The sequence below is a fragment of the Marmota flaviventris genome, chromosome 12 (assembly GCF_047511675.1).
Source record: "Marmota flaviventris isolate mMarFla1 chromosome 12, mMarFla1.hap1, whole genome shotgun sequence".
In the NCBI taxonomy this organism is placed as follows: Eukaryota; Metazoa; Chordata; class Mammalia; order Rodentia; family Sciuridae; genus Marmota; species Marmota flaviventris.
The window spans coordinates 96364241-96391229 of NC_092509.1; the positions used below are offsets into that span (position 1 = coordinate 96364241).

The window sequence follows — 26989 nt, forward strand, 5'->3', positions numbered from 1 at the left end:
TGAGCCAGTCTCTGGGATTGGACATCCCTGTGGAAGCAAGAGGGTCTTGTGCTCAGCCTTCCTCTGCGACACCTGCTCGTGAGAGAGAAGGGGCAGCCCCTCTCACCTGTGAGCATTTTTGTGAGAAGCGGGGAGGGCACTAGGGGGCCAGAAGGTGAGACAAAGACAGGGAGGCCCTAAAGGTGGGATTCTAGAAGACATTACGCTGTGTTGCCAGTGAAGTTTAAAATGAGAGGCTGGAGTAGTGGCTCAGGGGTGCAGCACTTGCCCAGCATGTGTGAGGCACTGGGCTCAAATAAATAAAATGGATCCATTGACAACTAACTTATTTTTAAAAAATAAAGTTTTAAAATGAAGACTTCCAAACCCATGTTTCCCGTGTAATGTCTTTATTCTTCTTATTTATAACCACTGCAGACTTTATTCAAGTTGATTAAATTAGATACACTCCTAAAAGGAAAAATGATATATCCTATTGATGGGCTTGTAGTAAATCTCGATCTTGACACAAAATAACAAGAAATGGAAAATTTCTAATTAGCCATAGCTTTATAATCTGCAATAGGCTTCAGTGAAATTTGTCTCCGTGGTTGCAAGTCTCAGAGAGATAAGTGGCTATACCAAGTGAGGTCCACAGAATCGTATAATTTGGATATTTCAATTTTTACACCTTTCTTACCACACTCAAGATGCTTTATATACATTTTAACATTAATCTTCACAATATCACTGTTCTGGGGAAAGGATTATTGTTCACTGACTTGGTATTATGTGGCTCTCCTGTTTTTTGGGGTGTCTGGCTGCTTTAGAATTGTTGGTGATAGAATTAAAAGGCCAATCCCACCCTTTGTAGCTATTTGGCCTTGATTGAGTGACTTCGCCCCTTTGAGTTTTGTTTTCCGTATCTGCAAAATGGAGGTAATATCGACCTTGCCTTATGTTCTGTATTTAAAATAATACAGTCCTGTGCTGCATGAAGAGGGTTCCATCAACAATGGGCCCCCGGATATCAGATGGCCTGGTGAGGTCACAGCCATCTGCGATGCCTGCCTAATGATACACTGCCTAACAACGTGTGTCTCAGAAGTTACCCCACCGTTCAGCAACGCGCAGCTGTGTAAGCAACTGCATACACGAAGCCCTCTACATTTAAAATAAGATGTGTGAGCTCAGGGTAAATCAGGAGTTGTCACCATCAGCACTGCTGCTATTCGTTTGCTTTTCATGAGACCTGATGAGGCAGCTAAGGCAGGTGTTACCTTCATTCCACAAATGAAGCTGCATAAAGAAAACTGAAGCAGAGCAGGTTTAGCATCTCCTGGGGCACAGAAGGAAGGCACGTGAGGGCCAGCACCAGCACCCAGGGCTCTGAATCAGTCAGCTCACCAGATTAAGCTCTTTTCCACCTAAGTTGCACATATAAGTTCCAGCCAAATAATCAAGGACCTCATTTCTTAACACCTCACTCTTGATGGCTGGAATCATAACCCAAAGGCAGCAGACTCCTTTCACCAAGGGGAATAGACATGACCGCACCAGGTCCTGGATTTGGAGTTACAGAAACAGGTTCTAAGACAGCTTGTCCATCCCATCTCTTAAGACCCTGGAAGCAACTGGGTCTCAGTTTACTCTTCTCTGAGAAAAAAAGAATGAGGGAAAATGGGGCAAATTTATCATTCTCTCAAATCTAAACTTCAGCGATTGAGCTTTATAACCTCAGACTTGACCTGTCTTCCTGTTCTCTTTTGGAAGCACACCCTGTCTTGTCTGTCTTCTCATCGTCTGCACTGTCCCACCTCACCCCTTCCCTCTGAAAACCACTCTGCACTCAACATATCTGCTATTTCTCGACTTCAGTGACACATTAAATAATGCCATTGTGTTTTCACGGTTCACAACAGATCATCTGTCCTGGATTGTGGATCATATTTACAAACTAGACACAAGTGCACACATCTCTACCCAAACCAGGAGATGCATTTCATCCAGAGATTGGAAACTTAAAGTACTCTTTTTAATTCACAATTCTATCTTGGAAATAGATAGCATGAGCATTGATGCTACACCCATGTCATTTTGTAAACATGCCTCAGAATTTTCACCCTCCTTCCTCTCTCTCCATATACACCTGTGTGCAGGAATAAGAACGTTTACACGTCACTACCTCAAAATGGGAGCTCTAGGCCCAGGAGGGTGGTCTGATTCAGAAACCACCTTTCCATAATTTCTCTCCTTAAGTCACCCTGAATAGAAGGAAAAAATAAGGAGAAAAATGTCCCAAACTAAATGTCGCAAACCTGGGGATTTTGAAGCTTCCTTCCTTGCTGACACCAAAACCAATTCAGGTCCCACTCTATTCTCTCCAAATTGAGCTGCTACCAACAAGGATGACAAGAAGCCTTTCAGGATGAGAAACCATCCAACACCAGTGTCTTGCACTTAGAACATAGTAGGCGCTCAATAACTACCCAATCAGGTGACCCCTAATATCTCACTATGGAAAAAAGACAAAGTTCATATGTGGGAAAAAAAAAAAAACCAAAAAACTGTGCACTACCCAAGGAGACATCCCAAATCAAACACCCAGTCAGCCACTAACTGGCACTCACATTTGGAACCACTGGGTGTATCCTCAGTACAGAGCTAAGGAAAGACGACTTTAAAAGATTCACATTTTGCCTCTTGCCTACCTCGTCCCCCAAATCGAACTTATACATCCTAAGACCAAAGGATAAAAGAAAACAAAACCCTGCATCCTAACCTCATCTTTTCCGTCTTTACATCTCTGAAGGGAAACACATTGGAACAGCAACACTCTTCTGACAAAAGGTCATGCCACAGCAGCAAACTGCACTCCCGGGCCCCAACCGCCTGGAGTCAGAAATGAACACGAAGCCAGGGAGGAGGTGGAGGTCCCTCAGAGGAGCAGCCACCAACCCTGCTGGGAGAAAAACCTGAGCAGCGAAGCCCAGGGACTCCCAGAACTCTCCCTCAGCTTCCAGGCTCGTTCCCAGTTGTCTTCTGCCTGGCCTCCAAGTCCCTCCTGTGTCCTCACTCGGCCTCAGTTTCCCATTTCCAAAACGACAAGGCCCCCTGGATACCCCCAACTACTCTGCCCTGGCTCCCCTCCTCCCCGCTCTACCCACCTAGAGCAGAAAGGGCGAGCAAATGGTTGGCCTGTAGACTCCTGCCAGGCTCCCCGGATGGAGAAGCTATATAAACCCCCAGAGCTCTCGCACTGTCACCACAGGGAGGTAAATTGGGCTGGGGCCCCCGGGACTGCGTTCCCAACACCTCCCCCACATTCTCAGCACTAGAGAGACAATGCTCCCGGAGGAAAACTGTGCTTTCCTAGATCTTTAGCTGCTAGGGAAACTCATATGTTAGGGCAGCCTTCTTACAGAAAACCCGCTAAAAATACCTATCGATATATATTTAGCTCCAGATATTGTCCTCCTACCAACAGGCTTCGGGCTAAACCACTCTGCATATGCCACTGGCGAGAAGCTGGGGATGCAGGATGGCAGCTCCCAGCCCTTCTGCAGCACTGCCTTGGCTCCTCTTTCCCTTCTCCCCTGTTTCCTGTGTGTGTGTGTGTGTGTGTGTGTGTGTGTCTGCTTGTTTTGCACATTCTTTCAAACCACAGCAAAAAATGGAGAGACGGCTTCCTTCTCTTTTCCATGCCTTTCCTCAAGTGATTCCAGGGTAAAAAAGAAAAGAAAAAAGACATGCAGAATCCGGAATCAGTACTCGATTCCACCCACTGTGCAAAGCTTTCAGGGTTTCCCTGCTACCTCTGGTTCCCCGTGCAGGGCCTAACCTGGCCTGCACCCTGCCCTCTCCTGCAGCGTCTCTCACTATTCCATGCCCAAAGTTCCCGGAGTCGTCCTGCTGTCTGTCTGTCTGGGTCCCTCCATACCTCCCTACCTCCAAGCTTTTGTACACAGCATTCTTTCTCCAAGCAAAACCCTTCTCCTTCCTTGTCCAGCTAAGTCCCACGTGGAATGAGTCACATTCCATTTAAATGTTACTTCCTTCAAGAAGCTCTCCCCAGCACCCCAGAGCAAGGTCAGATGCCCTTCTTCTTGGTGTTTATGATATGTGGCCCAACTGTCCCTGGTGGAAGGACGCTTACACTTACCCGCCCACACCTAGCAGTGTGCCTGGAACATTGTAGGTACTCAACAATGTCTCCCAAGTGACTGCGTAGGCCTGGGGTGATGACCTTGACGGTGGGCAGACACGCCTGCCCACTTCCCAGGGTTTGCATTGTGTCCCCCACAGTTGAAGAGTAACCAAAAGAGCTCATCTCTGCCTGCAATGCTGGCAAAACTGAGGCAGAGCATGCTCTGAGCTCATCTGCTTGTTTTTGATGGGAAAGTAGATTGTATCACCACCTAAGAGTAACTCTGAATTCAAGAGTAGCTCTGTAACATCACCAGTACTTTGACATACAATGGGAAATAAAGATTCCCTAGATGCAAAGGCCAGCACACCTTTTACCTTTGCACCAAGGTGGATCTGATAACAGAGCAACTACTGAGTGTCTTACTGGCAGGTAGTATATATAGCTGAAGACACACAAGGGAAATAAGAAGGCTACATTTCTCCAGCAGCCCAGGGACAGCTGGTGCCATCTCAGAGCTCAGGGGGCAGTGTGGCTCAGGGAGATTGCCCAACACTGAAGGCACAGGTCTGGGTTCAAATTCTGGCTTTATCCTATACAATTGATCCCCTTATCTGTAGGGGATCCATTCCAATATTCCCAGGGGATGCCGAAAACTCCAGATAGTACTGAACTCTACATATATTGGATTTTTCTACATACAAATACCTGTAATAAACTTTAATTTATAAAGATGTTAAGACATAGTCAAAGATCAACAATAATAACAAAATAATTAAATAGAACAATTAATAAAACACACTGTAGTAAAACTGCCAGCATCACTACTCTTGCAACTTGGGGTCATTGTTAAATAAAATAAGGGTAAACTGAACACAAGCACTACAATTCCCACCATGAAAGTGGATCTGTTAACAGAGCAACTACTAAGTATCTTCCTGGCAGGTAGTATATATAGCATGGATACTCTGGAAAAAGGAATGATTAATGCCCCAGGCAGGATGGAGCAAAATGGAACAAGATCTTATAGTGCCACTCAGAATGGCATTTTAAAACTTAAGTATTGTTTGTTTCTAGAATTTTGTATGTAATGTTTTCAGACCACAGTTGCCCACAGGTAACTGAAACTAAAAAGCAAAACTGTGAATAAAGGGAGACTATTATATCAACCATTTAGATATGAGCAAGCCACTTAAATTGTGCCTTAGCTTACTCATCTCTAAAGTGGGCCTGGGTAATAATTGAACCTAACAATTTTTTACCTTGTGGAACCCCATTTTTGGATTAGAAAGAATATTTATAAAATGCAGTCTTTGGCACACGGTTCATACGTGGAACTTTTATTATATGACAAATGCCAAGTGACTGCCACTAACTGTAGTTTTCTCCTCCATTTGCCCCTCCCCTTCCCACAGCCACCTCTGAAAGGTTGGATCTTCACAATTCAATCTTGACCCCACCCCCTCACCCAGGAAGCAATCGCCATGTGGTAAGACTGAGAACACAGTAAGCAGGCCCCAGAGGACTGAAAGCCCAATACCTCTTTACTGGCCTAAGGAGTGAACCCCAGCTTCCATTTCCCTAAGAAATCAGAATGTGAGCGGGCTGGGCAAATGGAACCCAGTAAGACCAAAGGGAAGGTGTGGTCACCTTTTATCTCCCCTAGCCCTGGGCAGCTCTCAGCACTCTCCTTTGTATCTTACAGATGACAGGAGAATCTGGGGAAGAGCAAGTGTTCAATCTAGTTAGCATTTATTGAATACCTTCTGTATGCCAGACACTGGGCACACAGAGATGAACAGGGGTCCTGAGACACAGGCCTGTTCTTGCCCACGGACTAAGAGTGTCCTTAAGTTTTATATTCCCCATCATTATCCATCCACTTCTGGTTCTATAACTTCTCATTAAGACTAATATATAACGGTGACTTCAAGTCTAGATGGCCTGACAAGTGTTTAAATAGCATCTCCTGAGTTGTTACCAATGCAAAGAGATGTCCAAGTTCTGTAAGACCAAAGTTTGTTAAATGTTAAATTAGATGAAGTAATAAACTCCATGTCTTTCAGCAGAAATGAGAGCACATTAACTTTGGTGATACTCAGTCCTAGTTCCCCCCCCCCCCCCATTCAACAATCATAGTTTGGCTGAATAAATGATTGGGCAAATGAATGAGTGAATAAACAAGCCAATTAGTGACAAAAGCAGCCAGACCTTCTGATCTATATTTTATGTATCCACTGACATTAAACCAAGAGCTAAGTAAGATCCTTCTGTGCCACAGAGAGAAGTCGTAAGAGGAACACGTGGGCTCTTGTCCTCTTCAAACCATGCATGCAGCCCAGCTGAGGTCTGGGAGCACTCGCCCCTAGCTATCCCCCAACACACATGGCTTCAAGGGGACCAAAAGAATGTGAAATCAAAGTGCCCTGGGGTTTTGAGGTGCTGGATGGTGTGGAAATGAATAACACTGAAGAAGGAACTTGGATCCAGGAGATGTGGCTCAAGTCCTGAATCTAGTGCCTACTAGCAAGTCACATGCCCTCCTTGAACCTCAGTTTCTTCATCTGTAAAAAGCTTAAAAAGACCCTTTTTGTGGTTAAAATGCCCCTTCCAACATTAATTTAATTGTAACAGTATCAAGAGGTGGGACTTCAAAGAGGTGACTGAGTCATGAAGGCACCACCATAATAAATATGGCTGTTATTGCCATAGTGGGATAGTTATGGCAGGAGAAGGCTCCTGATGAATGGATGAGACCAGCTGATTTTGTTCTCTTTCTTGTGTGAGCATCCTGTTATGTGATGCCCTCCGCCATGTTATGACACAGCAAGAAGGCCCTCTCCAGATGCCAGTGCCAATTTCTTGGACTTTGCAGCCTCTAGAATTATAAGAAACCTCTGTCCATTATAAATTGCCCAGTTCAGGTATTCTGCCATAGCAGCAGAAAATAGATGCACCTGTGTCACAGCAGGTGGTTTCAGGACCTCTTGGGGACCAAAACCGGCACACACTCACATATCCTTTTTATGAGATTATGAAGATTAGATGAAGTAATAAACGTAAATGTACTTTCTGAACCATAAACACCCTCAACATGTAGGCCCTAAGAATAATAAAGGTTAGATGGTCAAGATGGCAGTCAGAAGGTAGTGGCCCGGGACCCCTAGCCAAGGTCCAGGATGAAAGGTCTTTTGCTGAGCCAGCTGCCTGACACTGCAGTACCATTTCCCTTCCCACCCTCCCTCCCCCGCCCTCTATCAACACTGAGAGCTGAGACATTGTGCAGCCTCAGCTCTGAGGCATGGTGTCACACTGCAGCATCTGTCACTCAAGAGTGCACGGAGTCAAATGTGAGGTGACACCTGGAGATGAGGTGGGAAGTGAGAGCTGTCAGCTGGGACTACTGCAGGTGCAGGTGTCAGGAAGGCAAAAGGGTATTGGAGAGGGGGCTGCCTGGGGCAGGGGTAAAAACCACCAGCCCTGGATCAAAGGGCATGATTCAAACCCCTGGCTCTGCCACCAAGAAGCAGGTGATCTGGGGCAAATGGTTTAACTTCTGGGAACTCAAGATGACTCACTCCTGAAGTCTGCTCTGCCTGCCTCTCCAGGTTGGCAATACAACATGTTTCATTAAAAGGAAGACCCCCCTGTGATGAGGGTGCCTCATAATTTAACGTACCACTGAGAAAGAAAGGAAGAAACATGTCACAAATTAAACTCTACCATGCCACCACTGCAAGACACAGGCTGGCTTCAGAGATGGTGTGCATCCTAGAGGCGATGCAACGTGGTAGATGGACACCCTGTGTGAATGTAGGACTAAACATGGTCATCCACTCCAGAGGGTTAGAGCCTGAGCCCTCAGCAGGGATGCAAGAGTGCCACCCCTTTGCCCGGAGTCCCTTCCCATGTGAATGAATTAAGGGGAAAGAGATCTGTAGATGTTGGGCAGAAGGCTAAACAGTAGGTCTGGAGGGGCCCAGGAACAAAGCCTGTTGGTTCAGGTGGGAAGGAGGGGTCAGCAAAGCCACCACACAGCCAGTGGAGTCTGAAGAGCCACCAGGAGAGGGAGATGAGAAGGCTGGGCAGAGAGCCAGAGGGGACAGCTGACCTGCACACCAGCTCTCGGGCACCACCTAAATACACAGGCAAGGAACCAGGACCTTCTCCACAAAAGAGCCCTGAGGTCCCCATGAATCCACTCCTTCAACAGCGTGACAACCCTGTCAACAGTCTCCTTTGGACTTCTCTTGTCCAGTCAAATGGCCTGGTTCCTCACCTCCCTTCACCCATCACCTTTCCCAGACCCCACACCAGAACAGCCAGGTCCCCCTGTGAAGTACAGTTGACCTGTGGCATCTACAGCAGGTGGTTTCAGGACCTCTTGGGGACCAAAACCTGCACACACTCACATACCTTATATAAAACAGCATAATATTTACACATGACTTATGCACACCCTCCCTCCCGCACGCTTTAAATCATCTTTAAATTACTTATAATCCCTAAGACCATTAAGTGCTATGTAACAAGTTGCTATAATGTGCTGCTTAGAGAATAATGACAAGAAAAAAAGTCTATGCATGTTCAGCGCAGATTCAAGTTTTTTTCCAAATATTTTCTGTCCGTGCTTGCTTGAAGCCACTACTTAGAATCTGCAGACCCAGAAACTGAGTGCACTTTACCCTGTCAAAACGTCTGGTAAAATGTGACATACAAAAGACATATGTTAGAGCATCTTTAATCATTATTTATCACAGCAAAAAAACAGAAGGCAATCTAAGTGTCAAATAATCACAAAAACACGAAGCTGTGTATGTCTATTTAACGAACTGCTCATCAGTCATTACAGATTTTTACCCAAGTATGGAAGAAGATGCGAGATGCTCGTACTCTATTGAGAAAGGCAGCAAAATCACAAGCATCGAAAAGAAAGCAAACACCCCAAAATAATTAGGAGTTTTTCTTAATCCTTGTTTTGATTTTTCTGTATTGTATTTAATGGACACACAATGGTTTAGAATAAAAATAAATCGACTGGACAAGAAATTTCAAATGATCTCTGACACACACAGAACCCAGCACAAGCCGTCTTCACGTACACACATGCACCAGAGCACTTTTCTCCCAGACAGAATCATAACATTTTTAAATGGCTCAGATTCTCAGGTAGCCCTTGCTTATATGTTATTTATTGTAGAGATGTGTAAGACACTGTCCAGGTGTGCCGCATTTTCTATGACAGTGTACTTCTGCAACACTGTGCAGAAAATGTATCTTTATTTACTAAAGCATATTAAAAAGTGGTTTTCTTTTTTCTTTTTTAGAAAAATAACCTCTATAAGATCCTTTGGTGCAGCAATGGATGATTTTAAACATGAATGTCACCACTCTTCATCCATTCCCTTCATCAAAGTTGGCCTGCTCGTAAGCTACATTTTGATGCATTATATCTTCAACTATTTCACTTTCACTTAATCACAACTGGTCGAAAGGTTAAAAATATCAGTCTTGTTTCTCATCCACAAGACAATGAACAGATGCAGTGGCTCCCAAGCCTTTCCTCTTCCCTACCCTGACTATTCCCCAGGGCAAGCTCCTCTTTTCTCCCCTCTCCTTTTGGTCAGTCATAGTGGTGGCTCCATAGTTCTTCCAACTCAGCTTTCTGTGCCCTCTCCTCTTTGCCTCTCCAGGTTGTATTGCTGTCTGTTAGGCAGCTGGATAAGGGAGTTTCCATGCCACACCCCTTGCTGACACACTACACAGGACTGCTCCTCTCCCATGGGCCCAAGAGCCACCTGACACAAAGACCCACAGCCATAGAAGCCCCATGCAGCCTGCCCAGCGCCACCACTGCCACGGTCCACTGCATCTGCTGCCAATGGCCCTGGGTCAGCCCAACATCCTCACAGTCAATTCATATCCTAAAAGAGATTTATCAACTATCTAACTGAACCTACTGCCTTCACATATGCTCTGTGACACTGGGTTAGTCCCAATATTATATTACTATATTAATTTCCAAGGAATGACTTGTCAGACATTTTAATGTAATTTAATTTTATTCTATTGATAAATCTGCAAATCATTAAAAAGTTTCATTGTCAGTACTTGAGTCTTAATTATCATTTCAGAATATATGGTTGGGGTCTTCCCCAAGCCCCAGAGAAAATGCACTTGCTTGTATCTTTGGCCTCTTCCTGGGGGTTGCCTCTCAGGCCAGGGCAAGCTGTGTGCTCTGGTGAAAGGGACCCTCCCCAGGGAAACAGGTATTCAGTCAGCCAGCCAAGCAAGAATAGGAACCCAGGGCTGCCTAGGAGTCCCATGGTCTCTGCCTCAAGCCACAGGCATTTCCACAGTGCCACAGATATTGCCCCTACCCCACACAAGGCTGGTCATCTAACAACCAGCCCCATGGGGAATCTTAACCTTAAACTTTTTCTTCTCCCCAGCTCCACAGTCTGCTCTCTTGCCATCCCTGGACTCCCCGCACCAGCCATTTCATGACACCACAGGCTCCCCACACTCACAAAGAAGTAGAGCGAGGGAGAGGACTCACCCACTGAGGACCACGATGAAGTCCATGACATTCCAGCCATTGCGGAGGTATGAGCCCTTGTGGAAGATGAACCCCAGGGCCACAATTTTGATCCCAGCTTCAAAGCAGAAGATCCCAATGAAATACGGTTCTGTCTTCTCCTGCGGGGACGAGGAGCAAAGGTATTAGTAAGCGGGGACTGCACTTTATCAGATACCCACAAAGGCTCACCCAGGGCACCTCCCACCCGGCTGTGCTGGGCCAGCCCCATGCAGATAGAAAGTGAGGTGCTGAAGAACACAAAGAGACTAGGGCTGCAGATGTTCTGTGCTTCATGGAGTACACAGAGCAAGGGGCCTGATGTCGAAATGGACAGATGTGGGGCCACACCTAGGGACCAGACTTCTGCCCCCGAAGGTCCCTGACGGCTGCCCTGGCTTTGCACTGAATGAGCTGGCTCTCCACCCCTGGTCTGCATACCAGCTGAGAACTTCAGGGCTCTCGTGCCCAGACAGTCAGGCTGCAGCCACTCACCCACACATGTGGGTCTGAAGTAGTCTGTCTGCTCTCTTGAGGGGCAATACGTTAGGAGAGTAAATCAGTTCTTGAGGGAGAATATGGACTTTGGCTCTTAGCAAGCTCATAACCACCGACACACACACCTTGAGCTTGCTTTTCCTCTCCCCCTCCCTCCCCTTCTCCTCTCACTTCAAAAGTCCCTTAGGAAAGAGGAACGAAGCACGTGGCCCTCGCACCTGCCCTTTTTTCTCGCCTGGCTGCCAGGCGGTGTACACACACCCGTCTGCAGTGCCCTCTCTCCCCTGTAAGTCCCAGTGGGGTTTGTTACTAACTTGTCCCTTGGCAAAGAACAAACTCCTCACAGAACTGTCAGGGGGTGGGGGGAGCAGGGAGGGCAATGGAAACAAGGAAAGGGAGCCAAGGAAGAGGAAGGGAGGGAGAGAAAGGGCTAGAAAGGGAGAAGCACATACCAGTCTTCGGGACATGGGTGTCTTGTCATCCTCTGGAAGATGCTGCTCCAGGGCCAGGACGATGCAGTTGGCGATGATGGTGGCCAGGATCATGTACTCAAACGGCGTGGGGAAGGAGGTGTTAAGGAACAAATTCACCTGAGAGAGGGGACACCCCCTCCAAGATGATCGTGCACAGAAACAAACAAGCTTTACCAACCCCCGTGGGCCCTCACAGTTTGCATGATTCGCGTTAGCAAGCAGGACAGTGCGTGGTCCTTAGCATGTGAAACTGGTCATTGGCACTGGTCTAGGATGCAAAGCGTCTTCTCCAAGGGAAGAAAGTAGCCAAGAATAATAGAGTCAGGCACAGGGCAGATACCCAGCCACTGAGTGCATTCCAAGACAAAGCCAGGAACCAACCTGGGCGGCTATAGTCAGGGAAGAGGAGAAGCATGGTTAATGCTGTAACAAGCCCCCGGATTATGTAATCTTGCTTCAACAGACACCCGGTTGTGACCGTTGCCCTGTGGTCATTACATCTGGAGCTTTCTCTACAACCTCTGCTTGACCAAGAGAAAGAAAAGTCCCCTGCAAAAGAAACCGTTCTTCTCATATGAGCCCCCTTCTACTTTAATATCAAACTCAGAAAAATAAATCATGGGACCAGGAGAAGATTGCTTCATACACACCCCACCCCACCCCCGCTTAATTCCTCCTCAACTTTGACCTTTACAGGGAACAGAAAGATGTGGCATGAGTCTGAACTGAAGATGGCAAAGTCCAGCTCTCTAGGAACCAATGTTCAAATCAAGTAAATAAATGCGGGTTTTTTTTTTTCTGTTATATTTTTCTGAAGTCAGGTGAGGGGCTCTCTCTGCCTGTTTGAAAAACAGGACTACGACTCAAGTCTGGCATCCTGACTCCTGCAGGAAGATTCTGCTGCAAGCTCAGGGAGGTGAGGTGACTGTTAGGAAAGAGGGAAAGAGGGACTCGCTGGCTCCCAGAGCCCAGTCATTCTGCATGTTGGGATTTCATTCTGCAACTATTGTTATGACAAACTCACATAATCCAGGGTCACTGGTCTTGCAGAGCAACCTGTGCTCTGGAAAATTCCAGAATCCAGGCAGAAGAGTAGCAGATCTGGCCAAGGGAGAGAAGGGCAGACCCCATTCTCCTGTCTCCCTGCAGACCCAGACTGGCTTGTAGGATGTACACAGGGCCTAGATCACCTGCTTCTAGTACAAAAGGGCAAACCATGAATATGTCCCCAAGAGCCTCCCATCCCATCCCTTCTGTGATATTTGTGTCAATGACAATGTTACATGAGCCCTCAGGACATCTCTGGGGAAAGTTTGGACACCAGGCACTCTGCAGGCAGAGGCCAAGTGTATATCTAGATGCCAGAGGCCAAACCAGTTGCTCTGGACCTGGTGCTAGCACGGGAGGCTGCAGGGAGAGGTGTCTGGCTGCATGGGAACCTCAAGTCCTTTTCCTTCCTATTTGTCAGCTCCATGTCCTCCCCCTGTCACTATGCATCTCTGAGTCACAGGTACTCTCCAGCAGCTGGCTGTCCTTCCTTCCCACACATCTTCAGCACTCACTGAACCTTGACCCCAGGGACAGCTCTGCAGGCCTCTGCTTCCCTGTGGGTCCTGCCACCAGGTCTGAAAACTGGACCCACTGTGCTTGCTTCAGCCCTTCCAGTCGGAAGGGAGCCTCACGGTGTGGAAGTCCCTCAGCACCCTGGGCACTCCTCCTCCATGCAGCACTCTGGACACCAAGACCAGCCCTGAGAGCTAAGCATGCGGCAGGCACACAGCCAGCTTGCAGGTGCGCCCTCCCAGGACAAGACCCCACACACACACCTGTCAAGGCCACCAGAGTCCACTGATCACAGAGGAGGGCTCCTCCCCACCATGGTCGGCTCTCAAATGTAGAGTGTCAAGGGACCACGGCAGAGCCTGGTATCTCACAAGACCCCTGAACAGGCCAGGCTGTCCATGGCCTGGTGGAAAGACCCAGAATCCCGCGACTTATCTGGCAAAATGAAGATGAGAACATGGCAGAAACCACAACTGAGGAACCTGAGGAATGATAACAGAATGAGCACCATTTAGGGCACCATTCCTACCATGCAGGCTATGAAATATGAGTGCTATGGGAGGTCGCAATGAAATAAATGAGGGAACGCCTGGGTTGAGCAGAGGTAAGCAGGTTTCTTCCCACCAGGATTTCTTTTAATACCACTGTGTGCAGTACACACACACACACACACACACACACACACACACACACCCAGGACTGGGAACAGGACACAGCATATCCCAGACTTGTTTTACCACACACCCCTTTTTTCAGAGCACCTCTCGGGAGTGGTGTTCACAGCAACATGCTTGGACAGCCCTGATATACAGGGCAAGTCTCACTGCCAGGCCCCAACATGAGGAAGAGAAGAAGGGATGGTGGCTCCAACTGGTGTATCTAGTGCCTCTTCCATATCATCCTCGGCCCTTGCTCTCAACAAAACTGTTCATAAAAGTATGGGGCTCACCCGGCCCTTCCCCGTGGCTAGAATGCACCATGCAAGTTCAGAAACCTGCTCAGTACATCTGAGAAGCCGGGCCTGACCTGGAGGCAGACCTGGGAATGAGCATTTCCTCATTAAGCTACAGATGCCACTAGCTCTCGTGGCGCTGCTTGGGTCTGTGATGCTTTGATGAGTCTTCTTCCCCTAAAAGCCTGAAAGTGGTAACCACAGCCTAGAAGCACATGGACTCCCAGGTGCTGAGACTGTGGGCAAGACAGGTCCTGGCAGCTGTGCGCCTCTGAGGACACTCTGCCCAATCATGCCTGCTTGATGGCTGCAGCTCCCCTGCCAGCCCTGCTCTCTGCTCCTCACTCTCCCCTCCACAGTCTGTAGCTCCCCGCAAGGAACTTTAAGTTCATCTAGTCCAAATGAAGATGTGAGAGGCTTATCTGGAAAGTGCGGCCTTCATCCCTGAAGGACACTCAGCACAGGAGGAGGGCCCTTAGACCCAGTGGCTGATGAGTTAATTCCCTGTCATTGTCCAGGTATCTGATGCTTGAAAAGTCGCAAGGTCTCCAAGACTAGTATTGCCCAAGGCCCCAGAGACTAGAATCAAAAGGTGGGAGTTGGGTGACTCACAGGCTCTGGAAGGACCCTAGTCCCACTTCCTGTCTCAGACAAATCCTCTGCCTACTACTGTCTGATATATCAGGACCCATTAGAAGCAGCAATCCTTTGGCTTAAAATTTTACAATTGCCCATGTCCTGGAGAGGGATGTCCCTGTGAGGTTTTGCAGATCTAGAGCCTCAGATGAATTCATTCTAGGATATACAGAATGTGAGGTGAGCCAGGCATGGTGACACCTGCCTCTAATCCCAGCAGCTTGGGAGGCTGAGGCAGTTCAAAGCCAGTCCCAGCAACTTAGCAAGGCCCTAAGCAACTCAGCAAGACCTTGTCTCTAAATGAAATATTTTTTAAAAAGGGCTGGGGACATGGCTCAGTGGTTAAGCACCCATGGGTTCAATCACCAGTACCAAAAAAAAAAAAATGTGAGGTGAGATTTTGATGTGGAAACAAGATGAGACCACAGATCCCACGTGTCTGTGGGCTAGGTGAAGAAAGGGGAGGAACCAGAAATCTTTGGGGAGAAGATAGGTAGGCAGAAGAAGAAAATAGCCACATGTCTGGGCCCCAGCCACTCACCATTACATCCTTTTTAAAATTGTCTTAACCTCTTTTCCACTTCCCTTTCTGAGGAAACCATCAAGAAAAGATATCTTACATCTTGGCACTTTTTCCGTCTCCTGTATAGCCTTTCTCCCCACCCTTCTGCTCAGGCTATGTCCAAGCTGAAATGTCCCTGTGAAATTTCTCCTTGTACCTCATTTCTCTTTACATGGCATTTTTTTATTATTTCTTTTATTTATCTCCCCACAAAACTACAACGTAAAAGCAGGCGTTTGCCAGGTATAATGGTACACATCCATAATCTCAGTGACCCAGGAGTCTGAGGCAGGAGGATTGCAAGTTCAAGGCCAACCTCAGCCACTTAGCAAGCCCTATCTCAAAATTAAAAAATGGCTGGGGCTACAGGTCAGTGGCAGAATGACCCCTGGGTTCATCCCTAGTGCTAGGGGAAAAAAGAAAACAGGTGTTCACCATCTCTTTAGTGGCAGTGCTCAGCAGAGAGCCTGGTATATAGTAGGAGCTTAATAAATGTTAAATGCAGAAAGGAATGGTGAGGTGTCCCCTGGAGGAGTAGCTCCATGAAGGATCCATTGTAAACACAAGTGTGGTCACCAACTCTGGCTCAGACCAGGGCTCCTGCTCACTCCCACCTCTGTAGGCTGCCTCCCTTTCTTCCTGCCAGTCTTCATCACAATCACCAACAACTTTATCTCCATACACATGAGACACGAGGCATCAGAAAATTACATCTATGAGAGATTAGGATCATGATTAAAAGCTTTGGCCCAGGAGTCAGACCATCTGAATTCGAAATCTGACTAGCTCAGTGGCCTTGAATTGATTATTTAACTCTGAGCCTCGGCAATTTTATCTGAAAATGGGAATGCTACTATACATCTGATATAGCATACGGTGGTTGAAGAAAATAACTCATGAAACATGCTTAGCATAAATTTTTCTGTTATTAGAATTACCATCAAATACAATGGCATTGATTAGTTTTCCTTTTTGGAAATAGTCCCATACCTCTTCAATATACTTATTTCCTTTTTCAAAAGCAAGTATCAAAGTTCTTCCTGGGTTAAAAGTGTTGTCGATGATAAACTTAAAATTTTTATTTTACCCAAATGTGAATACAGTGATCACTCTCTTGTTGGTATATAAACACATACGTGAAAACAACAGGAATCTGCTCCAATAATGGGTAATATGCGATGACTAGCAGAGGCTCTGCTGCATCTCCAAAGGCAAGAGCCTAGAGTGCAAGTAATGGCCCCCAGGCTGAGCTAATGCACCTTGCAGGTGAGACTTGCAAAGGTCAAAGGATGCTCCAAGTCGCCAGGGCCTCAAAAACAGCACCCACCATGGCAATCGCAGGCAGAATGAAAGTCTGGGGAGGACTCTGATTCTCTGTCCAGGAATTCAATGACCTGCCTTAATAGTCTGAGCCTGATACAAAGCATATTTTGAAGAAGAATTTCCAACCCTGGGTGTCCAGGATACTTGTGCTTTGAGTTCCTGAACAAATGAGCTGATATCAGGAGCAGTGAGGCCTGGGGGCTGAGGGCAGATCCCCTTCACTCCTCTGTCACTGTCGTCCAGCATGGTGCTTGACACAGAGTGGACATCCAATAACTGTTATTTAGTAGATCAACAAATTAATAATCATTTGATAAATGAATAGCACAAGAAAGCCAGAGCCCAAATCATCTTATAAAATGAATCCTACATTCTCTCTCCACTGTATACCCATTTGAACTTTTTATACTGTGTACTGTGGGCATATATTATCTATTAGAAGAAAAGGAAAAGAAAAGAAACCAGCATGCACAGAAGATCCCTTTAAAGTTCAGAGAGAGAGAGAGACAGAAAGGGGGGAAGGGAGTTCTTCTTGAAGGAAGGATAATGAGTTTTCTTTGGGTAGTGGGGCTACTTTCACTTTCTTCTTTCCTCCTTGATCCATTGTCTGAATGTTATAATGAGCATATATTGATTTATAATCATAAAATCAATTAAAGCAATATGTGTTATGAAAAACACCAAACCAATAGAAAAAAAAAAAACAAACACCCCAACCTGAGGGTGCAGAGGAAGGTGTTGGTCAAGGAAGTCCGGTACAAGATTTCTGAGATCAAATGCCAGAGAACAAAGGGGTGGACCAGAAATGACCATGAAAGCACTTGGAATCCTGCAAAGAGGCCCCCCCCTCCTGTCTCCTGTCTCTAAGAGCCTCCCTTCATAAACTTTCTTGGCAACCTTCCCAAACACCCCTCTCTCCTCTCTCCCTCTGAGCTGGTTAATGAGGACTGGTGTGACTGCAGTTCTCCCTTCCCTTGCCTGTCTAGCAGCTTCAAGACAATCATTAGGGAAATGATAAAAATAGGTTCACTTATTGATTTATCTCCTTTACCCAATGCTCCTTCCTTCAACCAGTTGACTTGTTTCCTTAGCAACACAGCTAATTTGAGCAGCCCTGCTCGGCCAGCACACCTGTCATTTGTTCAATTCCTTCTTGGGCACAGAAAGCTGGGGTAAGGGAAAGGGCTGACCAATGGCTCCATGGTGCTGGTCTGCTTGCCCCCAGCGCCCTGGCGGCTGCCTGCACCTCAGCCTTTCTATTTCCCCCACCCAACAGAGCTGCTCCAATCTCTACCTCTCAAGTTTTGAAGTGCAGGTTAGGCCTGGGAAGGACTCAAGCCACCAGCAGCAAATGGGGAGTGCCCCAGGGGACACCTGCACCTCCATTACCACCAGGATGCTGCCTCGGACCCCTGTGCTCTCAGAAGTCACCTTCCAGAGCTCCTGACATCACAAACTAAGCAGCTGAAGGTGCTAAGAGCTGAGGGGCACTAGGAGCAGGTGGGCAGGCAGAATGTGGTGTTCTCCGCCAGCTCCGGGCCTTAGGGAGGACATGTGGGAAGCAGCCTGAGGCCATTCTGGACCTAAGAAACTCTTGGGGTTGTCTACAAAAGCCCGCAATCTCTGGGGAGGCACATCTCGGCCTTCTTTAGCCATGCCCACCCATGCCCCCAAGATCCAGAACAATCTCGCCAAGGAGGCCCATTCCCTTTTCTCCCTTGAGCCTCCTGTTTGGGGATGTTTAATTCTAAGAGATTTAATAGTGTCAGAGGATGGTCTAGGTGCCTCTATGCTCCTCTTTCCTCCCCTCCCTTGCCCACACATGATATCATTCTAACACGTGGTGTTGACTCAAAAAACAGTATTTGGGGGAAAAACCTCTCTCTCTCCTGCCATTCTTTCAAAAGCTCTACCCCAAAGAGATATTTGAAGTAGGAAGGATAGTGAAATATAGCTATTTAAGGTTTCCATGCTATTTTTTTTTAATAAGAAAAATCAGGATCTTTCTCAAGACCTAGAATGCAATGGAAAAAAATGTTAACTTGGCAATGAGAAAACACAGCCAGGCTCTCACTGCAAAAGCTGTCCCAACACAGCGCTCATGAGTCAGACGAAGGCCACCACCACCCCGAGCTCACGGAACAAACAAAAAACACAAAAGGATCAATGCCTAAAATGATGCCTGAATATGAAAACCCTCTGAAAGCTGTAAGGTACTCCACAAATGCACAGTCGCCTTCATTATCCTACTAAATCAATCTGGAAGCATCTGCTGTGGCTCAAAGCTTTGGGGGAAAGCATCTGTCAGTGGTCACAGCCCGGGGAGGGGAGAGGGGGCTGGCTGCAGCTATGGGCAGACATTGAAGCAACCCACCCCAATAAAGAATTTAAAAGAAAATTATGGTAATGGGCCTCAGGAAGACAGAAAAGACATTTGGCCCAGGACCTCCTGGGAATATGGAAAGCAGATCCAAACACCAGTGCCCAGAGGAGGATTTATGAAGCTGATGGCTCTGACGCAATCTTTCTCAGTGATTAGAAGGGGCATTAATCACACCCAAGGCCAAGGCTAAGAACAGGAAGGCTGGAACCACCACAGAAGCAGGCTCTGGCTCTTGTAGACCCTGATGGAAATGCAGTGAGATCATGCTGGTGAGATCACACCTCCTCCCTGGACCTGCTGAGGAAGATACATCTGCCCTGGAGGGATGAGCAATAGCAAAGAGATAGCGCCTGGGCCTAAAACACAGGCATGCCTGGGCTCGGGCCACAGCTTCACGTCTGCCCCTCCCCACAGGCAGATTTTCTCCCAGGACATAAGAGCAGGCAACCCTTAGAGTCCAAGGGGCTTCGTGGTGCCTCTCAGCAAACCACTGGGATGAGAGGGCCCCAGCTAGGTGGCAAGCCCTGACGAAAGGAGTCCCTGTCCATAGGAGAAGGAGCTCCTCCATGTGCACCACCTTGATTTCTGAGCACTCACTCCTGTGGCAAGATGGGGTGGCCCAAAGGAGGCCAATCATACCCTGGGGTTTCTGAGGGGTTACAGGTGAACTCCTCAATTTCCCCAAAAGAAATGCTAATTTTCTGGATTTATCAACATATTTGGAGTAAGGCATGCCCTCCACTCCATTTGCATCTCCTTTCTCAGCCCTCACTTTTGGGTTTCCAGTCTCTACCCTGGGCTGATCAACAGGGGTAGACTGTACAGCACCTTCAAAGGCAGGAGGGCTGAAGCTCTGCACTTCTCTGTGTGTAATTATCACTGCACAACTTTGGCAGCAAATGGAAAACCACACTGTATTCCCCCCACCCACCCACCCACTCACCCCTGGCAGGAGAAATGCACTGTTAACAAGCAGAAAAATGAGCAGGGAGGATCTGCATACTCCATGTTGTCCCATGTTGTTATCTCATTGCTTTCCTTAGCGCAATTTTTCTCACCAACCAATCTCATCTTTAAAAAAAAAAGAAGAAGAAGAAGAAAGAAAGAAAGAAAGATCAGATTGAAAAACCAAATCTCTTTTCTTTTTTTAAAACAAAACAAAACAAAAATGCATCATGTGACTTTAAGGCTTAACATCAGTTTTTTAACTCTGGTTTCCATGGTGGTGGGATGCAACCTGCCATCACCATGACAACAGCTGCCTCTGTTCAAATCCACCATCTGACAGGCAATCCTGAACACACACACCACACACACACACACACACACACACACACCCCACACCTCCCTCTCTCTTTCTCCCTCTCTTTTCCTGTCTCTTGCTCCTCATCTGCTGTGTCTGTCTGTCTGTGTCTGGCTGTCTGGCTCTCTCTCTCTCTCTCTCTGGCTGTCAAAAAGATAGAAATGCCATTGCAGTTACTCCTAAAGATTTAAAACCTTGTGAATGAAAGACAAAAGAAGCCATGTTTGCAACGTAACAGAAAGAACCCCTAAAGGACTTCCTGTTTGCCTCAACAGGTCCACTGCTCTCTTATGGAGGTTGATGGACCCGGTCACTCAAAAAGAGAGAACCTGAGCTTTGCCCTTTCATTATGAGCTGTGAAGCCATGTCACACCTATCATTGCTTTTAGACCAGAGACCTTACTTACTCTGGTGATCCTGCCTACTTCCTAAAGGAAGGCCACGTGGTTGCCATTTTTGTGAACCATTATGAGGGTCAACTCCACCCCGATCCTCACCCGATTCCTAAAGGAGGGCAGGTGCCAGATCTGAGAAACAAGACGGCTCTGCTGCCTCCCTCTCTCTCTTGCTGTTCATGCCCCTCTCATGTTCAGACAGCTGGAGGACTCTTAACAAATTCACTTGTTCCGTGTCTAAATGGATCCTGGACTCAAAAGGCTGTCATTCGACACAGTTTTGGTGATCCAGAGACAAATGATTGAATGCTATGGAATAGCAAAGAATGAAAAGGGGAACATTAAAAGCCACTGAAAGAAAAAAAAACAGCAGTGGGGAAATAACCTGTTTCAGAAACTAGAATTTGTGTTTTGATGACACTCTGACAAATTTGAGCCCTTCAAGAGTTCTGGCTGCAATGGCACTTTTAGGGAAAGACTGAGTCACAACCAACAGCTGCATCCCAGAGCACACCCCACTTCCTACCAACACTCCTGTCATGGGATGTCAGAGGATCCTCAGGACATATAAACAAAATGCAAAGCTTTCTGTGAAAGAGTCCATAGATCACCTCTGGGAGAAATTTTGCTTTCCTTTGAAAATTCTGCAACTGTACCCCAGTGTTCAAAGACACCTACTGAGCCTGCAGACCACATGAGAAAATGTTGGAGGAAGTAAGGAGACTCAGCTTGGAACAGGAAGACTTGAAAGACATCATCGCTGCTTTTGAATATCCACCAGGGTAGCTTGTAATAGGGGCTTTAATTTTCTTTAAGTTAAAGAGAGTGAGACCCACTCAGAGGCAGATCTGGGGCAATACAGAGAAGAACTTCTGGTGCTTCACAAGTGAATGGATTACTGTAAGTAGTAAAATGAAATGTGGTGCTAATAAATATGGAACATCAGAGAGAAAAGCCCTCGTGTGTAACATTTGCCAATTTTTAGGGTGTAAATACTCTCTCTGCGGCCAATTTCGAGTTATTGAGTTACGTCACTGAACGTGGAACTTGGAAGAGGAAGACACACAGGACATGCCAGTTCCAGCATACCACTTACTATAAGTTCCACGTCTCTGGGAGATTGTCAAGAGGAAGAGATTCCATATGGGATGTTGGTCATGCCAGGTCAACCCTCACACTCCTAAGGGTATGGGTAGGAAGCAAGGCCAAAGAGTCTTCAGTCATCTACTGGAGGCCCTCCTGGGTGAGCATGACTCATCCTGTCCTTAGACTCAAATCGCCCCCTTATCTAGACCTGCATTCAGGAAGTCTGGAGCATGACGCTCATCACAGAAAGCTGTTACCTATGCAGCTGGTGTGCCCAAAGCAGTCACAGGTGAATGGTTTGCCAATATAGTGCACCATAAGAATTAATCACCCTGTTCTCTCAGGCTAGATAACAGCATACCCAAGATGCCTGCTATTTCACCACAGCCTTCAGGAGACGTATGGCCACAGCCAACCCACGTGATCTAAGCACACTCCAAAGGAGTAGAAACAAGTCAGGTAAAAGGCTCACCTTTCACTCTAGATCAGTGGATCTCAGCCCCAGCTAAACTGTAGCCTTACTGGGAAAGCTTTGAAAAGTTAAGGACCCAGTATCCTACCTTCAGAGATTCTGAAGCATCCCAATCTAGCATTTCTAGAAGTTCCCAAGATGATTCTAATGTGCAGCGAGGGAAAGGAACCCTGCTTTTGATGCTGGACACCACAAAAGCTCACTGGTGTCATAACAATCGCAGAAGCTGAAATCCCAGAGGCATAGGGAAAAGCTTCTTAGCGTTCTACTAACGATCCCAGCACACTCATTTTACAGATGCAGATACTGAGACCAAAGGAGAAATGAAACTTTTCCAGAACCCCTCCTGACTCTCAGCTCCATACCCTGAAAATATGGGGAAACTATCATAAAAACAATCAAATGAAACTCCCTAGGGCTTGGGGTGTGGTCTCAGTGGTAGAGCACCTGCCTAGCATGTACAAGGCCCTGGGTTTGATCCCCAGTACCACAAATAAACAAAAAACTCACTGGCTTCCCACCTTGAAATGAAAATTCTAAAAATGTAGGCTGTTTTTTAAACATACTTTTATTTGTTTGTTTGTTTATTTATTTATTTTTCTGTGGTGCTGAGGATGGAACCCAGTGCCTCACGCATGTTAGGCCAGTGCTCTGCCACTGAGCCACAACCCAGGCCCTGAAGGTTATTTTTATATGAGCTTTCTTCCTCCTTCCCATGTTCTTAAAGAGCACATCTCCTGAGGTAAGGTCTGGATGGTTTGCCTTTCCCAGGGCCACTGAAGAGCCAAGCAAACATTCTGAGATGGGCACTTGCCTGGGCATCCATCCATCCTGCCATCTGCTGAGACTTGCTCTTGGTTTTTACACTGGGCACCAGTCCACTGGCTACTGAGTCCTCCACTATGGTATCCTGTGGTTTCTCCAATGACATTTTTTGGGGAAAGAAGAACATTAACCATTGTCCTGAATCACCGTCTCCTAGCCTCGCTGGATTTGCGCCAGGTCGCTTCACCCCATGAACAGCCTCTCTGGTCCATTTCCACTTTTTTTATTATTATTATTTAAGTTCTTTCTCGTTAATTATGATCCTTGTATCTAGTCTCCTGTGCTCCAAGATAAACACCCAAAACACACACCTGCTAACTAACAGGACAACAAAGAAGATTCAGAAGAAGAGGAAGAGGCTGGAGGAATGAGGACTGAGCAGAGAAAGGGTATGGAGGAAAGAGAAGAGAAACAGAGATAAAAGGAGCCCCACACTTAGGAACCCTGGATTCTATTCTCTGCCATTTACTGTGCGACTTGTGGCAAGTGTCTTAGTATCTCTGGCCCTCAGATTTCTCACACATAAGTAAGGGTCTGATTAGAGTTTCTCTTAGGTCCCAGTAACTCTAATGTTCTATTATCCGTTGGCGCTAACAGGGAACATGATGGGAAGGGAAGTGAGGGAAGAAGGAAGTCCATCCATGATGACAACTGGAAGAAGTCACTTTGGGTGAAGCTACCAACGACGACATCCGGTAATAACATTTGAAATGGAAATCCTGGCACACTGGGGACACCTTGAAAGTGTCTAAAGCCCATAGAAATATTTCTAGATTTTCAAAAAGAGGTGATCCATGACCAGCTGGGTTATCTAGAAGCTTCCCTAGCAGGCAGACAGTGAAAAGCCAGGGTCCTCATCATGGTAGCCTGGGGATGAACAAAGGCTGCTTTTTTAAATAAACCTTCTGCAATACTCTTTGAGGACTTGAGTCTTTTCCACAGCCTCCTTACCACCCCCTACCCCCATTTCCTTAAAAAGCTGCAAAAACAGAAGCATTCAATAAGTCGGAGTTCAAGGAAAAGTCAGGAAAGCTGCCGCCTCCACACTGCAACTCACTCGATGGGTACCCTGGAACAGGGAGGGCTGAGGGGAGGCTGCTTTGAGGGCTGGAAAAAAGATAAAATGGACTAGACGTGCTAATATTGAAAGAAAACTGGCATTTTCAAATCAAAGGCCCTATGCAGAGCTGCAAAGATAGTATGGTGGCACTGGAACTTTAGAGGAAGGAGCAAGACAAAATAGCAAAGATCCCAGATTTCTACCCCAAGTTCACATTTTGATGACACAGGGTACGATATCTCAGATCCATTTCAGGATGACACTCATAATGGACAAGAGATCCTTGCTCTTCTCCCGCCTACTGATCCTTCCCTTCTCCATAGGATTAGCCTCATGCCCAACGCCTGCCACACATACATGCAGGAGTACACAGAGTCCCCCTAAAAAAATAGTTAGGAAGAATACCCACCTTCTTCTGGTCTAGCCAAGTCAGTTTGGTGCAAATGAAAAAGAATCGCTAGCGGAGTGGGTCAGCCACACCTACCCATGACCTTGAGCTAATCGTCTATAAACCAAGAACAATTTTCATTTCACACAAGGTTGGATTAAATCATGCTTGCCTCTAAAGCACTCTGTAGAGCGCTCATGACCCAACGGGCATTTGTTAAAGGTGAGTTTCCTCCATCTATTCCCAGGTCTGAACACCTGGGAATAAAAGCTCACCAGCCCTAGATGATGGTCTCTGTAGAATGTTGGTGAAAAGGATAAAAATAGATGTAGCTAAAAGAAAAAGGGAGATGACAGGCCTTAGGCGTGTGCAGGGCTTTCTGAACCCAGCCTCTTTCAAGCAGAAGCGTGGAAAGCTGCCGGACAGTTCTAACAGCCTAGCATCTGACTATTCCGTGGCTTTGCTATCTTGAGTCTGTCTACTGATATTTGTGACAAAAGTGAGCCCGGTCTTTCCGAGGCTGTAAGTTCAGGAAGGGCATCTGATACTTTCTAATCATCACCAAAGAAAGGGGTCACCCAAGGAAGAAGTATCCTCATTCATAGAACTCCAGGATAGGTGAGGGACAGATAGCAATCTCAAAAATAAATAAATACATACGTATGAAACTCTTTGAGAAAGGAGCATTATCTGGCCAAAATGCTTAGATCCTCTGAATTTACATGGGCCCCACATTCCTCAAACCTGCCCCCTCCTCACGTTACCACATCTACCCCCGACTCCACCTCCAGACAAGCCCACGTCCTCCACTGCTCCTCCTTTCAACAGACCAGAACACATGCACACTGCGCATCCATATGGCTCAGCTATTTCACAAACACAAATGGCAGTGCAAATACAATCCCAAGTTAGCAGAGAGGAAAGATCATGCCTTTAACTTTTTTAGGCCCACTCCTTAATTTCTTCTGAGGCTCTGTCTGGTTTCCAGAAGCCAAGTGGTACATCCTAATTCTGCATTCTCATGCACACCAGCAACCAGTTCCCCCAGGTAAAACGCCCTCCATATGGTGGGCAGAGAGATGCCCTTCATGAAGCTCACTAGGCAAATGCCTGAGGGCTTGAGCCCTGGAGCTTCCCTTCCAACACACGTCACTCTAGCCCTTTCAGAAGCTTCCTCCACAGTTCCTAGGTCCCGACTCTGATGCTCTTCTCTGATAGAACAGGACAGAGACCTTAAATATGCAAAGAACCTGGATGACAGGGAGTAGCCAGAAGACCAGAAAATCTGCCCAGGGACCAAGCGGGGTCTGTCAAAGGGTCTTTATATGTCATCAATCAGACCATCTCAAATGTTTGGCTGCCCCTCCCCCCCCCTTTTTTTTTGGTACTGGGGATTGAACTCAGGGGCACTTGACCACGAAGCCACATCCCCAGCCCTATTTTTTGTATTTTATTTAGAAACAGGGTCTAACTGAGTTGCTTAGTACCTCACTTTTGCTGAGGCTGGCTTTGAACTTGCGATCCTTCTGCCTCAGCCTCTCAAGCCACAGGGATTACAGGCATGTGCCACAGTGCCGGGCGTTGGGTGCCATTTTTGCACAAATAAAATCATGTGAGTTTGTTTAAGGATGTTGATTATTTTGAATCTCTGATCTGCTTTTATGCTTTTATCAAAAGCTGGTTGGAAAATTTTGCTCCATTATCACTTGTTAAGATTTTTTTTTCTGGATTATAAATCCAAATGTGTCATTATGGATACTATTGACATAAAATCAGCATTAGAAACATGAGTGTTTGTTTGTTTGTTTGTGTGTTTATATATGAGAAAGACTGGGAGGGTTGAACCCAGAGGCTCACTCATGCTAGGCAAGTGCTTCATCACTGAAACACAGCCCCAGACCATTTTTTTTGTTGTTGTTTTTTGGGGGATTTTTTTATTATTCTATCTTATTTTGAGACAGGGTGTCTCTAAATTGCCCAGGCTGGCCTCAAACTTGCCATTCTCCAGCCTCAACCTCTTAAGTAGCAGGGATTACAAGTGTGTGCCACCACCCCCTGTGAAAGACATTTTAGATCTTATTTTTAAAAAATGTGAACCCATTAACTTTGAGAAGGGGAAAAAAGGCTCATGTAAAGACTATCTAGCTGCAGTGGTTAAGAATACTGGCTCTGATCCGGCCTCCAGCTCTCTCTCACTGCAGAATCTCAGGCAAATGAGATAACCTCTCCATATCTTAATCCCCTCTACTGTGAAATGCAGAAAACAAGAATGCATATCTGCATAGGATTGTCATGGGGAATAAATGCAATGATCCATGGATAGCACTCAGTGCAGTAATCTGGCAACTAGTAAATGCTCAGGGGGTG

General features: G+C 46.6%; 1 protein-coding gene across 3 annotated transcripts in view; it reads right to left on the reverse strand.

Moving 5' to 3' along the window:
* The window catches only part of Cacna1e (calcium voltage-gated channel subunit alpha1 E), a 296345-nt gene that overhangs the window by 257454 nt on the left and 11902 nt on the right, over window positions 1-26989 (reverse strand). For all 3 annotated transcript variants that reach the window (XM_027934923.2, XM_027934922.2, XM_027934920.2), the window contains exons 2-3: window positions 11654-11759; window positions 10686-10825 (exon numbers count right to left, since the gene is read on the reverse strand). In XM_027934923.2, the coding sequence (XP_027790724.1) occupies window positions 10686-10825; window positions 11654-11759 (246 nt within the window). The remainder of the gene's footprint in view (window positions 1-10685; window positions 10826-11653; window positions 11760-26989) is intronic.